Below are 14,631 nucleotides of genomic sequence, written 5' to 3' on the forward strand. Positions count from 1 at the left end.
CCATATTTCAAGTTTCATGAAAAAATGTTAAGAACTTTTAAAGTTATCGCAGAATCCAGAAAAAACACCATTTTCAGCAGTATTTCTAGTCTATTTGTTGCCATAGCAACCAGAATTGTTGACTTATGAACAAAATGAAATGACGTGCATAATGTCCATATTTCCATCTATCCATGTTTCAAGTTTCATGAAAAAATATGAAGAATTTTTAAAGTTATCGCAGGATCCAGAAAAAACACCATTTTCAGCAGTATTTCTAGTCTATTTGTTGCCACAGCAACCATAATTTTTGACGTAGGAACAAAATGAAATGACGTGCATAATGTCCATATTGCCATCTATCCATATTTCAAGTTTCATGAAAAAATATTAAGAACTTTCAAAGTTATCGCAGGATCCAGAAAACCACCACTTTCAGCAGTATTTCTAGTCTATTTATTGCCATAGCAACCAGAAATTTTAAGGTATGAAGAAAATGAAATGATGTGCATAATGTCCATATTGCCATCTGTCCATATTTCAAGTTTCATGAAAAAATATTAAGAACTTTTAAAGTTATCACAGGATCCAGAAAAAAACACCATTTTCAGCAGTATTTCTAGTCTATTTGTTGCCATAGCAACCGGAATTTTTGACGTATGAACAAAATGAAATGACGTGCATAATGTCCATATTGCTATCTATCCATGTCTAAGTTTCATGAAAAAATATTAAGAACTTTGAAAGTTATCGCAGGATCCAGAAAAAAAACACCATTTTCAGCAGTATTTCTAGTCTATTTGTTGCCACAGCAACCATAATTTTTGACGTAGGAACAAAATGAAATGACGTGCATAATGTCCATATTGCCATCTATCCATATTTCAAGTTTCATGAAAAAATATTAAGAACTTTCAAAGTTATCGCAGGATCCAGAAAACCACCACTTTCAGCAGTATTTCTAGTCTATTTATTGCCATAGCAACCAGAAATTTTAAGGTATGAAGAAAATGAAATGATGTGCATAATGTCCATATTGCCATCTGTCCATATTTCAAGTTTCATGAAAAAATATTAAGAACTTTTAAAGTTATCACAGGATCCAGAAAAAAACACCATTTTCAGCAGTATTTCTAGTCTATTTGTTGCCATAGCAACCGGAATTTTTGACGTATGAACAAAATGAAATGACGTGCATAATGTCCATATTGCTATCTATCCATGTCTAAGTTTCTTGAAAAAATATTAAGAACTTTGAAAGTTATCGCAGGATCCAGAAAAAAAACACCATTTTCAGCAGTATTTCTAGACTATTTGTTGCCATAGCAACCAGAATTTTTGACGTAGGAACAAAATGAAATGACGTGCATAATGTCCATATTGCCATCTATCCATATTTCAAGTTTCATGAAAAAAAATTAAGAACTTTAAAAGTAATCACAGGATCTAGAAAACCACCATTTTCAGCAGTATTTCTAGTCTATTTGTTGCCATAGCAACCAGAATTTTTAAGGAATGAACAAAATGAAATGATGTGCATAATGTCCATATTGCCATCTATCCATATTTCAAGTTTAATGAAAAAATATTAAGAACTTTAACAGTTATCGCAGGATCCAGAAAAAACACCATTTTCAGCAGTATTTCTAGACTATTTGTTGCCATAGCATCCATAATTTTTGACGTAGGAACAAAATGAAATGACGTGCATAATGTCCATATTGCCATCTATCCATATTTCAAGTTTCATGAAAAAATATTAAAACCTTTTAAAGTTATCGCAGGATCCAGAAAAGAGTGAGGGACGGAGACAAACCATAAGTCCCCTCCGGTGAAACCGGTAGGGGACTAATAAAAATCATTTCAAAATGAATGCAGTATTCAAAACTTTATCAGGAACATAGAGGATATTTGTTGGATCCGGTGGATTATCGATTTTAATTCACGAGTGATCATAGAAAATAATATTTTCACGAGTGGCGCAGCCACGAGTGAAAATATATGTTTTCTATGATCACGAGTGAATTAAAGTCGATAATCCACCGAATCCAACAAATTTTCTTTTTATTTAATGCATTTTTCACAGTTTATATACATTGTTCAAGAGTTTAACTAACGAATTTTGCTGGGATAATGACATCATTTCGTCAAAAAAATGACGTCATTTCACAGTAAACAATGAAAATTATCGATAATTCTCACTGATAATTTTCACTGTTTGAAACAGTGAAATTATCAGTTTTAATTCACTGATATTTCTCTTTAAACCACCGGAAAGCATTAAATAAAAATGCTTAAAGATCATATTCTGCAACATTATTTCTATTCATTGAAATAACAAACACAACTCTTTCCATTTTGACAAGAGGGATCAACCAAATTCACATTAAATGGACTGTAGCATTTAAACTTTATCAGGACCCAATGCTGTTAGATCACATCCCGAAACATTTATATATATGTATCTTTTTAAATAAGTTTAAATGTACGTTTAAATATTAAATAACGTAAACTGATACAACATCAATTTAAGTGAAGGAAATTGCTTAAGTATGTGTGAAAAACTATTGCTGAAGACTGCAGATGGTTGAACCTCTTCATTTAATTGGAAGCCGGCTTTGCACTTCAGTGAAAATGATTATGACAAAATTGACAGTTTATAATCAGCGATTTTTTTTGTCCTATTGGGAAAAGTACCTGTACCGGTCCAATTGGGAAAAATTGAGTCGTGAAAACCTCAAAATTGGGAGAAATTGAGTTGTGAAAACCTTGAAATTGGGAAAAATGCGTCGTGACATCTTCAAATTGGGAAATCAATGAATTACATTTTTTGCTAACATATACCTTAAAATTGAGAATAACTGATGTCAAGTTGTTAATGTTATATTAACTAAGGTTCTAGCCATAGAGCTGCATAAGTAAACTAGAAATGGCGCGGCAGAGGCCGACGCGTATCCCCACGCCGAATGTTTGACCTAGGTGTGCCCCAGGGTTGGTAATGGGGCCATGCATAGCTGAGATTGACCGTATTGTCATAAGAGAAGTTCATCATCAATTAGAAGTGAATTGGTGTAGAAATGAAGAAGTTATAGTAAAAGGCAATTTTGGGTGGGTGTGACATGTGTGGGCAGGGCGCCCCAGGGTTGGTAATTGTGCCATGCATAGTTGAGATTGACCGTATTGTCATAAGAGAAGTTCAGTATCAATTTGAAGTGAATCGGTGTAGAAATGAAGAAATTATAGTAAAAGGCAATTTTGGGCGGGTGTGGTCTATGTGGGCGGGGCCCCAGGGTTGGTAATGGGGCCATGCATAGTTGAGATTGACCGTATTGTCATAAGAGAGGTTCAGTATCAATTTGAAGTGAATCGGTGTAGAAATGAAGAAATTATAGTAAAAGGCAATTTTGGGTGGGTGTGGTCTATGTGGGCGGGGCGCCCCAGGGTTGGTAATGGGGCCACGCATAGTTGAGATTGACTGTATTGTCATAAGAGAAGTTCAATATCAATTTGAAGTGAATCGGTGTAGAAATGAAGAAATTATAGTAAAGGCAATTTTGGGTGGGTGTGGTCTATGTGGGCGGGGGCCCCAGGGTTGGGATTGGGGCCATGCATAGTTGAGATTGACCCTAATGTCATAACAAAAGTTCAGTATCAATTTGAAGTGAATCCGTGTAGAAATGAAAAAATTATAGTAAATGGAAATTTTTGGTGGGTGTGGCCTATGTGGGCGGGGCGCCCCAGGGTTGGGAATGGGGCCATGCATGGTTGAGATTGACCGTATTGTCATAAGAGAGGTCCAGTATCAATTTGAAGTGAATCGGTGTAGAAATAAAGAAGTAAATGTAAAATAACCTAAAAAAATGAGTGATAATTTCTGACACGGCCCCACCCCAACCGCTATAACTTTTGACCCAGGGGTCAGATCAAAATTCCAAATAGTGCAGGGTCGCACATATGCTCATAGCTACCATGTGTGTAAGTTTCAAGGTTCTAGTGCTTTTAGTGTAGGAGGAGATAGTGGCCAGGACGGACGGACAGACAGACAGACAGACAGACGGACGGACGGCGGAGATAACCACAATATCCCCACCTTTTTTTCAAAAAGCGTGGGGATAATTAATAAAAGTTCATTGAAAAAAACAACAACCTTCATTTGGGAAATATGTAATTTTTCCCAGATTGGGAAAGTGCTGTTTTCCAGTACTAAACAAAGAAGGAAAAAAATCGCTGATAATAGAGCATTTCTAACAATAAAAAGCATGTGAACTTCTTTTTCCTGTTTATCCGTTCACAAGAAATCCATGGTTGAACTTGTGCAAGTCCTGTGACAGGAAGGAAATAACCTAAAGACATCTTGTCATGCATGCTTAGTGTAATTTAAGGCAAGGTTTTGCCAAAACTAGCCATACATGATCAACATCTCCGTAGACATTTCATGGTTCTTAGCAAAGCTCTGTGTAGTCATTGATGCAATCATGATAACCCGTATGAGCCTTGTTATGGGGATAATAAGCAGAATTGTGTCTTGTTCTGTGAAAGCTGGTCATAATGCATGTGCGTAAAGTGTCCTCCCAGATTAGCCTGTGCATTCTGCACAGGCTAATCAGGGACGACACTTTCCGCCTCAACTTGATTTTCAGTAAGGAGGGACTTCCTTGAAACTAAAAATACCATTAAAGTGGAAAGTGTCGTCCCTGATTAGCCTGTGCAAACTGCACAGGCTAATCTGGGACGACACTTTACGCACATGAATTAAGCCCAGTTTTCTCAGAACATAACACAATTCATAAAGTTCTGTCCCAGATAAGCATGTGCAGTCGGCACAGGCCAATCACAGACAACACTTTCCGCCTAGCCACAGTTTTCGTTTAGAAGAGAATTACTTTAAACTAAAAATTTCATAAACGTGGAAAATGTCGGCCTCATTAGGGTACAACACTTTAAGCACATGCATTAAGCCCAGTTCTCTCAGAACTCAGCCATAATAATAAATGATGATGGTTGATTGAAATAATCATATTATTACATATGGTTTTGATTAGTCATTTTCGACTCCTAGTTTTTAATATTGATTGCAAATCATTAATTAAAAGCAACATTTTGTTTAAAGCATTTTTAATTTGCATCAAATATGAAAAACTTAACATCTAGAAATCCTTATGTAGGTGGAATGATTTTACCTGTGAATGCAGTGAATACTGTTTACAATTAAGGGAGGTACATGTAATGCAAAGAGTTGGATAGATGTGCCTTAAACATGATGTAAGGGTGACAACTCTCATACACTAAATAATTCAAAAGCTGTAACCAGAGAAACCAACTGTTTTGATCATGCATAAATAAAGATTTGGCTATTCAAAGTCATATTCCATATACCCCTTCTTAGAACTACAGAGGTTAGATTCAACTAAATTGTAACCTGATTTTTTTCAACACATTTACAGTAAAAAGAAAACAAAGACAAACACGATAAAGCACTTATCTCACTTTCAAAAAGCTTTCATTAAATTGGTCAAGATGCAAAAATCAGTTTCATGCATCATTCACAGTTTCATACATCATTCACAGTGATGAATATGCAAACAAAATCCAGAAAGAATTGAGCCGTGTTCTGGGGAAACATGTCTTTGTGCATGTGCGTAAGATCCCAGATTAGCCTCAGCAATCAGAACAGGCTAATCAGGGATGACATGTTCCATTTTTAGGGTATTTTTTATTTAAAGGAATTCTTGTCTTTTCAAAAATCCAGTTTAGTTGGAAAGTGTTAACCCAGATTGGCCATTGAATTTCTGAGACAACATTTTCTGCAAATGCATTACCACAGCATGACTCAAACAAAGACAGCGAGTAACTGACAACAACTGATGACTCACCATTTATCAAACTTGTCTTTGGTGTTGTAGTCAAACTTGACCTTCCAGCGCTGACCCTTGGTGTCCACACTGACCACAGATCCCTGAAGCCACTTGCGGCCTGACTGAACCTCCACACGCTTGCCAACGTCCGCTGCAGGAAAAGGATGTTACAGTAAACTTGCTCGTATTTCTAAGCCTGGTTCTGGGAAAACTGGGCTTAATGCATGTGCTTAAAGTGTCATCCTAGATTAGCCTGTGTAATCAGGGACAACACTTCCTGCAAACAATTGATTTTGGTTAAGAGGAGACAACCTTTAAGCAGAAAATTCAATAAAAGTGAAAGGTCTCGTCTGTGATTAGACTGTAAGGGCTAAACAGGCTAATGATTAGACTTTAAGGGCTAAACAGGCTAATGATTAGACTGTAAGGGCTAAACAGGCTAATGATTAGACTGTAAGGGCTACACAGGCTAATGATTAGACTTTAAGGGCTAAACAGGCTAATGATTAGACTGTAAGGGCTACACAGGCTAATGATTAGACTGTAAGGGCTACACAGGCTAATGATTAGACTGTAAGGGCTACACAGGCTAATGATTAGACTTTAAGGGCTAAACAGGCTAATGATTAGACTGTAAGGGCTACACAGGCTAATGATTAGACTGTAAGGGCTACACAGGCTAATGATTAGACTGTAAGGGCTACACAGGCTAATGATTAGACTGTAAGGGCTACACAGGCTAATGATTAGACTGTAAGGGCTACACAGGCTAATGATTAGACTGTAAGGGCTACACAGGCTAATGATTAGACTGTAAGGGCTACACAGGCTAATGATGAGACTGTAAGGGCTACACAGGCTAATGATTAGACTGTAAGGGCTACACAGGCTAATGATTAGACTGTAAGGGCTACACAGGCTAATGATTAGACTGTAAGGGCTACACAGGCTAATGATTAGACTGTAAGGGCTACACAGGCTAATGATTAGACTGTAAGGGCTACACAGGCTAATGATTAGACTGTAAGGGCTACACAGGCTAATGATTAGACTGTAAGGGCTACACAGGCTAATGATAAGACTGTAAGGGCTACACAGGCTAATGATTAGACTGTAAGGGCTACACAGGCTAATGATTAGACTGTAAGGGCTACACAGGCTAATGATTAGACTGTAAGGGCTAAACAGGCTAATGATTAGACTGTATGGGCTAAACAGGCTAATGATTAGACTGTAAAGGCTACACAGGCTAAACCGGAACGACACTTTTCTCACATGAATTAAGACCAGTTGATATCAGACTGAGGCTCAATATTGTTGGAGATTGTCAAGAAGATTGCACAAACTTCCCTGCAAAACAGCTATGAGCTTTTAATGAAAATATGTGACATGAACAACATATGTACTTTTGTGTATAACAGCGTCAAATTTAAAGTAGTGTCATGAATCTATGGACTACCTAACTTATGCCTGTTTTTCTTAAAACAGTGGTATTTTTCGTGAAATCTGGGTCTGGTACTTTGTAATATTAATGTCTTGAAAATTTATCATTTGATGATAATATAAGGAATAGTAATATAAATGAGCCGAATATGACGCCTACAATCTACTCTTTTTTTTTTAACTTGACCAAGTAAGTACTTTTAAACCTTTTAATAGCCATTCTTACTTTCATACAGTGGTAGGTGAAATAATTATGGGTAAAGTATACTAAATTTATCTTATGATAAACTGTATTATTATTGTGAACGTGATATTTCACTTCACAGCACAATCAACAATAGGTAACATCAAGAGACATGTAAATAAATTGCTATTTCGACCATTACAACACCTTTTTGAAAATTGGAATGATTAAATTAAAATAATCCTCCCACTTAGGAAAATAATCTGTCTACTTTAAAATTTCTGTTCCGAGTGACATGTTTTATCAGCCATTAAAACTCATCCAAGTTCATAAGACACAGAATTTCATACGATGACATACTCACCATGTTTTTCTTCCTCATCCACTTGATCCTCTTCCATTTCTTCATCTACCTCCTCTGCCTCCTCTTCCTCTTCTTCCTTCTTCGGCGTCTTATTTTGACGACCTTTCACGACCCCGTTAACCTCTGCCTTCTTTGGTGGGGTTACAACCCGAGATTGACGGCCTCGTTTTGGCGTAGGTGCCTCCTCGTCCTCCTGTTCGGTCTCGACTGGTTTTGCAATCTTTCCGCCTCGTCTCTTCTTAGCTGGAGACTGTTCTTCCTCTGATTCTGCTTCCTCCTCTTCCTCTTCTGCTTCTTCTGACTGTTCCACAACTGCTGGTGCCCGCCTCTTCTGCGACTGGTTTAAAAGAAATAACTTATTTAACCCTTAACCACTGAGATACTTATATTTTCAAAACATTCCAGTAAGCAGTTTTGATATTTATCCAACAGACAATGTAGGCTATTGAAGCAAATGGTATTAATGTCAGACAAAACATGTCATTTTGGGTTAAGATTATACACAGTGTTTGACTGACGAACGAAAGGACAGACAGACAGAAAAAGAAAGAGGCTAATAGCTATATATCTTTCAGCCTGAGGATAAAAAAACTCACTTCATCCAATGTTTTAGTTACTTAAATATACACAACTCATATGTTCTCTTAACTATCATAATGGTATGTATCTTAGCATTTTGAACCTTTTTAGCTGCTTCCTTTTGTTTCGCATCGGCTTCCTTTTTCTTTGCCTTTTCTTCTAATTCTTTTCTTCGCTGCCTTTCTTTTTCCTCATTTTCTTTTCTCTTCCTCTTTTCTTCTGCCTCCTTTTCTTTCTGTTTCTGTTTGGATTCTTGCTCTTTTAATCGTTTTTTTTCCTCTGCTTCCTAAATTGATGAATTATTTGAGAACAACATCTCATCACATTGCATCATCAACATATTATCATCTTGCATCATTATAACAAATTAATCGTCTTTAAAGCAGTGTGTATTACAAGGTTCCATAAAACATATGCCTCATATTTACAAGCGCTTAAAGTAACTGTCCCACAAAAAACAAAAATGAGCATTTTGTATCTTGTTAAACTTATACTACTAAATCACATCTAGCATTGAAATTTGGGAAACTGCTTTAAGGAACATTGATTTTGTTATGTGTAAACTTAATTTTTTGAAGGAACATAGATTTTTTTATGTGTTAACTTTATTTTTTGAAATATTGTATGAAATATATGTTGATTTTAAATGTTAACGGGCTATTAATAGAATATTTATTTTCATACTAATGAAAAGTTGTCACCTTTAAGCCAGCCTGCAAACATCAGTAGTATTAGTAAAATAATAATGAATGATATGTTCATGAAGTACCACTTTATGCATGCCCACTATAAATAACAAGACATCTGTGTCATACAATTGCATTGCAAAAGGCAATTTTTGTAGGAGCGCGTTAGAATCCCAATGAAGGTTTTACAAAAAATAAAATTGGGGAGCATTGTATATTTTTTTTTTCCTTAGTGATTAAAAAACATAACATTGAAATTATATACATCTCTGCTTGAAAAGAGATTTTACCTTGATTTAATACATAAATAATTTTTGAAAAAAAACACAGCAAGAGATGTGTTTGTCAGAAACACTATACCCCCTACTGCGCCGCTTTGATACATGTTTTTTGATCTTTGACCTTGAAGGATTACCTTGACCTTACACCACTCAAAATATGCAGAGATACACATGCATGCCAAATATCAAGTTGCTATGTGAAGGGACATAGAAGTTATGAGCATTTTTCGAAACCTAAACGCGAAACCTAAACGCAAAGTGTGACTGAAGGACAGATGGACGGACCGACGGATGGTCCGATCACTATATGTCCTCCTTTGGAGACATAAAAATCCACAACACCAACAATTTGCCTGTTAAAATCTTTACAAATTGAAGATTTCAAATACAAAATTTGCAATGTATGGGAAATGGAACACAATCTGTAAGGATTTTTCTTTCTTTCTGAAATCCATTTATAAACAAAGCAAATGAAAGCAATATTTGTTAACACATCCTTTTTTTTAAATCAAGAAGCAGAGTACACAATCTTATTTTAAAATCTGATATGAAATTTTATTTTCTAATTTCTCACATGGAACACATCCAGGTTCATGACATTACAACAGAAAGTCTGGAAATGTTTGAAAGCTGGTGAAGCTTTTGGCTACTATTTTTAAAATGATTTAAACAAGATGCTGCATTCAATAAACACTCATGCATCCATGGAAGCAAGTCAGTATTGATTTATACGCCCATTTTCGTAAGTCTATGTCAAGGTAAAAATGAAGTCAGGTAATGTGGGTGTGTTTATAATGTTTGAAGATGTCATCCACGAAAGTATGAAAGATTTATCTCGAAACGTCTTCCGCCATCAGTTCCGGGAAGCCAATGGGTTGCGACAATCTTATAATCCTAGACTTTGCGCAACACAAGTCTGACTGAATGAACATAAAATACAAAGTGTGTAGTGATAATGTTGTTTTTAGTGTTTTTTTCATGCGCATGTACGTACCTTGTGTTCTTTTTTTAATATGCTACATGTACATTGAATATTGATGGAATATTTGTTATTATATATGTGTGTTGTCTGTATGTTGAATTAATTAAACGAATTTACGATCATCCTTATTGTTTTGTTTATTATACTGTAACCTTCAGCGATTTTTACAAAGCCTTTTTTTCTCTACCACCGTCTTACATGTAAATAAAGCGTTTGCGGTCAGAAATTGAGCATCATCAACTGAGACAGCGAAAACAAATAATACCATGGATTACTCGAAATCTGCGATTACTCGAGCATTGAGGTCAGTCCCGTGCTTCCTTGAGTTGTCGCAGTTTTACTGTATTAGATTTTCTTATAAAGTGCAAGTCCAAAATTGATGTCGGATGATGCCGTTAACTAAATAGTGTTTCAAGAAATTTTCCAAGCAAAATTGGAACTAAATGTGGGTGCAAAGGCAAGTATTCTGATATCTTATAGATTTTTTAAACAAAACATGTCCATCACATGGTACACTACGTGACCCGCGATTTTTGCTTAAATCTCACATCACCGGGTTAGGGCCAACGTGACAAATCGCGGTGATTCGCCGTCATTTGCCGCGATAACACTCAATGGGTGATTCACAATGATTCTATCGTGATTTCACTCTGACCATCTCCTGTTAAAGATCAGCTGTAGAATCATCGCGAAACACCTTGATTTGAGGTGAGTACTAGATTTAAATTTCCACTTATTAACTAATGTCAACATTATTAACGATCACATTAGATCGCGAAAATGTATTCCAATATGAAAGTAAACCCCGTACTATCTGAATGTCGAATCCTGATTTCCAAACGAGATCTTTCTTTGTTGAAATAACAATTGTACAGTACAGCTCATGCAAAACCTTTTGTTTACGAAGTTTCTCCGCATCCACAATGAGTATTCAATCCGCATCACGCCGAGACACTCGGCAATATTTCGCATATATAAGAAACATATTCAGATAATACCCTGATACTTATTTCACTTCTACGAGATTGTTTTAACATTTTGTCAGCTTCTCTGCATACCTTATACAATTACCATCGGATGTCATACGTCAAAACAATGATTTTGTATGTCAGTAGAAATCGAAGAAATTTACACAGTTTAATCTCGGAAACGAGACTTGCTTTAAACGTCGAAAAAATAACGATATCTAATATCATAATAGGTGCTAAAATACACAGACGACACAAATATAAATAATGTCTACCGATTGAATACAATCAAATGTTGGTTTGTTTTTAATATGAATACTTTCACTTCGTCCCGATTTTCAAAATATGACTTGTACATGTGCATCTAAATTTTAATTTACACATTGCTTCAGGTGATGTTTGCATGTTCAGTGGGACCGCCGTCCAGATTGAACTGCTATTTAATAAAATAGTAGCGTGTAAAATTCATTTGATGGAACAATTATAAACGTTTGTCTTTACAATTTCTTGCGCAATGTTGAACGGAATATACTTTTGAAAATGGAAGCCGTGATCATTCAGAACTATTGTTATTTTAAATGTTCCAAACATAGTTTGTTACACTTTAAATTATGCTGTGAAACTTTTGATTAGGTGGCATTCTGTTTCATTTCGGACCCCATGCAATTTTTCAGATCATAATCTCTGAGCTTTATTACTCGAACGTGTTAGTTTCTGACCACGTGTGCTACTGAAAGTAACCATTGGGACTGTGTACTATGGTCCGTACAAGTGGCTAGGATCTGTGTTTATGATCCCTTAATGTTATATAAGCACGTGCACTATAAATGATTAAGTTGGTCAGTACAAAAGTTATACTGAAAACCGCCGACTGCGTCTTTGTTTTATTATCCAATCAAGCCTGAACATCCAATATCCTGTGTATTACCAGAAACAAACTTCAGATAAGCACGTGTCGTCTGTCAAAACAATGATTGTATAGCTCAGTAAACATATTGAATTAGCTCACACAGTTAATTCCCATATATGATCTCAGAAACAGACTTGATTAAAACATTTAAAATAACTTAATTAATTTAATAAGAATTGCTAAACATAATGAGAACCAACCCAACAATCTTATACAGACGACACAATATAAATATAAGTTTGCCAATTTAAATACAAACAGATATTGGTTTATTTTCACAAAATTAACTTTCACTTTTTTTGATCGATTCCCAGAAAATGACCAGTAAATATTGCATGAAATCTAAAAATAAAGTTGTTGATTGGTCGTTGAAGAAGAATATGAACTGTACACGACACTTGTGTGCAGTCAGAACACAATACAATAATTGTGTCAATAATGAAGAAACTGAAACAGCGTAACGGTTACAATACAGCATGTTTTAATTATATTTTATTAAGAGGAAATGTCAATGCAAAGTATTTCGTGAGATACCCCGGTTTTTTAGTTAAAATTCACAACAAAACTTTTAATGGAAATTAAAATAAATGACATCAATGTTTTACCTGCTATCAGAGACGTAGATATCTACCTCTCTGCTGCTATGAAATGTTTATTTACAAATAAATACACCCACGCCAATTTCCGCGCACTTTTTATCAGAACAAAGAAATTAATTTAATTCATGTGCACTTTGTATTTTTGGCTAGAATTTATAACCGACAAGAGATTGCCAAGCAATATGGTCCCCTACCGGTGAAACTCCACAATTGTCAGTAAAAAAAATTATATTAAAAAAATAAATAAATATATTTGTTGCCATAGCAACCAGAATTTTTGACGTAGGAACAAAATGAAATTACGTGCATAATCTCCATATTGCCATCTATCCATATTTAAAGTTTCATGAAAAAAATATTTAGAACTTTTAAAGTTATCGCAGGAGCCAGAAAAGTGTGACAGACTGACTGACTGACAGACAGACTGACAGACAGACAGACAGACTGACGGAGTGCAAACCATAAGTCCCCTCCGGTTTCACCGGTAGGGCAGGTTTTTTTTCCTTCTTTGTGACCCGCCGATCATCGGCCCTTTCCCCTCCGATTTTTTGTTCCCCTCAGCTGGTAAATTTTCCCCTAGATTTCATTTTCCCCTCCAAAAAAAATAAAAAAAAAATTATTATTTTTTTTTTTTTTAAACCTTTAAATATATAAGTTAACCTGATCCAGTGTAGAAAAAAGAAAAATATCGCATAATTAAATTTGCTGTTTCCTTGAATTTGTTTTAAAAACAGTAAAATATGCTTAATTGATTATTTAGGACTTTCCTTATTTTCCCCAAAATCCGGCGTTTCGTGTGATTTTTTCCCCCAAAATCTGGCGTTTTGCGGGATTTTTTTCCCCTCAAAAAAGGCCAGGCCCTTTCCCCAAAATCAGATAAAATCCCCTGTAGGGGACAAAAATAGGTGTACATGACGCGTGCAAACCATGTCATGTGATTTACTCATGTTGGAATACAACTGAGCTGATTGAGCGCTTATTTCATCAAATCTTTAAATAGAAACATGCCAAAATTTATTTGATACTTAAAATAGTTAACGTTTGTGTTAAAAATTCTTAAGCACTCTTATCGTCAATACTAACCAGAATTCGCTCGAAAAAAATGGAAACGGGCATTTGCGGGATTATCGAGTAATGGATAAAGACTGAAGAAGTTGCATGTATGCGATTGAGACAGTTGAAACGTATGTATCGGGGAATCGAGGGACTCGTGAAAATACGACTATTACATTACAATCAGTTATGAGTTTTCCATGGCTTCAAACTGTTAATTGCATAATCAACGCAATTATCACTCTTCCAGATGCGGTATCCTACATTTAGGTGCGAACACGGTTTTGTTTTATAGGCAGCATTTAAAAAGACAGAAAAAACCTGTCAGGGACATGGGTGTGAAATATATGTTGAAATTTTAAAATGGATACTCTTTAATATCTGCTAACGATGCTAATAATCCCATATTGTTATAATCGCTGTGCATTTTACATGTAACGTAGGAAAAAAATACCTCACCGCATTTGAACGTGAGCACGGTGAGTCGCTGTGAATCACAGCGGAGATTCTATTGTTATAGCATTCGCGGGGATCATGCTTGACCTAGCGTGATAAAACGCGCAAGATCGCGGTGATTTGTCACTTAAAATAAATAATGACCACCGCGTGTCGGTGTTTTAGGCAAAAATCGCGGGTCGCGTAGTGTAAATTTATTTTCAAATGAGCCAATCTTATAATGCTATCACCTTCTGCTTTCTCTTTTCCTCAATTTCTTTCCTCTTTTCCTCTCTTTGCCTCCTTTCTTCTT

At 35.7% G+C, this 14,631-nt stretch overlaps 1 protein-coding gene across 4 annotated transcripts in view; it reads right to left on the reverse strand.

The window, feature by feature from the left end:
* Positions 1-14,631, reverse strand: part of LOC127833088 (ATPase MORC2-like) — a 95,148-nt gene that overhangs the window by 21,111 nt on the left and 59,406 nt on the right. For all 4 annotated transcript variants that reach the window (XM_052358365.1, XM_052358367.1, XM_052358366.1 and 1 more), the window contains exons 16-19: positions 14,570-14,631; positions 8,508-8,690; positions 7,826-8,162; positions 5,853-5,985 (exon numbers count right to left, since the gene is read on the reverse strand). The exon at positions 14,570-14,631 is cut by the window's right edge and continues 109 nt beyond it. In XM_052358365.1, the coding sequence (XP_052214325.1) occupies positions 5,853-5,985; positions 7,826-8,162; positions 8,508-8,690; positions 14,570-14,631 (715 nt within the window). The remainder of the gene's footprint in view (positions 1-5,852; positions 5,986-7,825; positions 8,163-8,507; positions 8,691-14,569) is intronic.

The sequence above is a fragment of the Dreissena polymorpha genome, chromosome 1, assembly GCF_020536995.1.
Source record: "Dreissena polymorpha isolate Duluth1 chromosome 1, UMN_Dpol_1.0, whole genome shotgun sequence".
Classification (NCBI taxonomy): Eukaryota; Metazoa; Mollusca; class Bivalvia; order Myida; family Dreissenidae; genus Dreissena; species Dreissena polymorpha.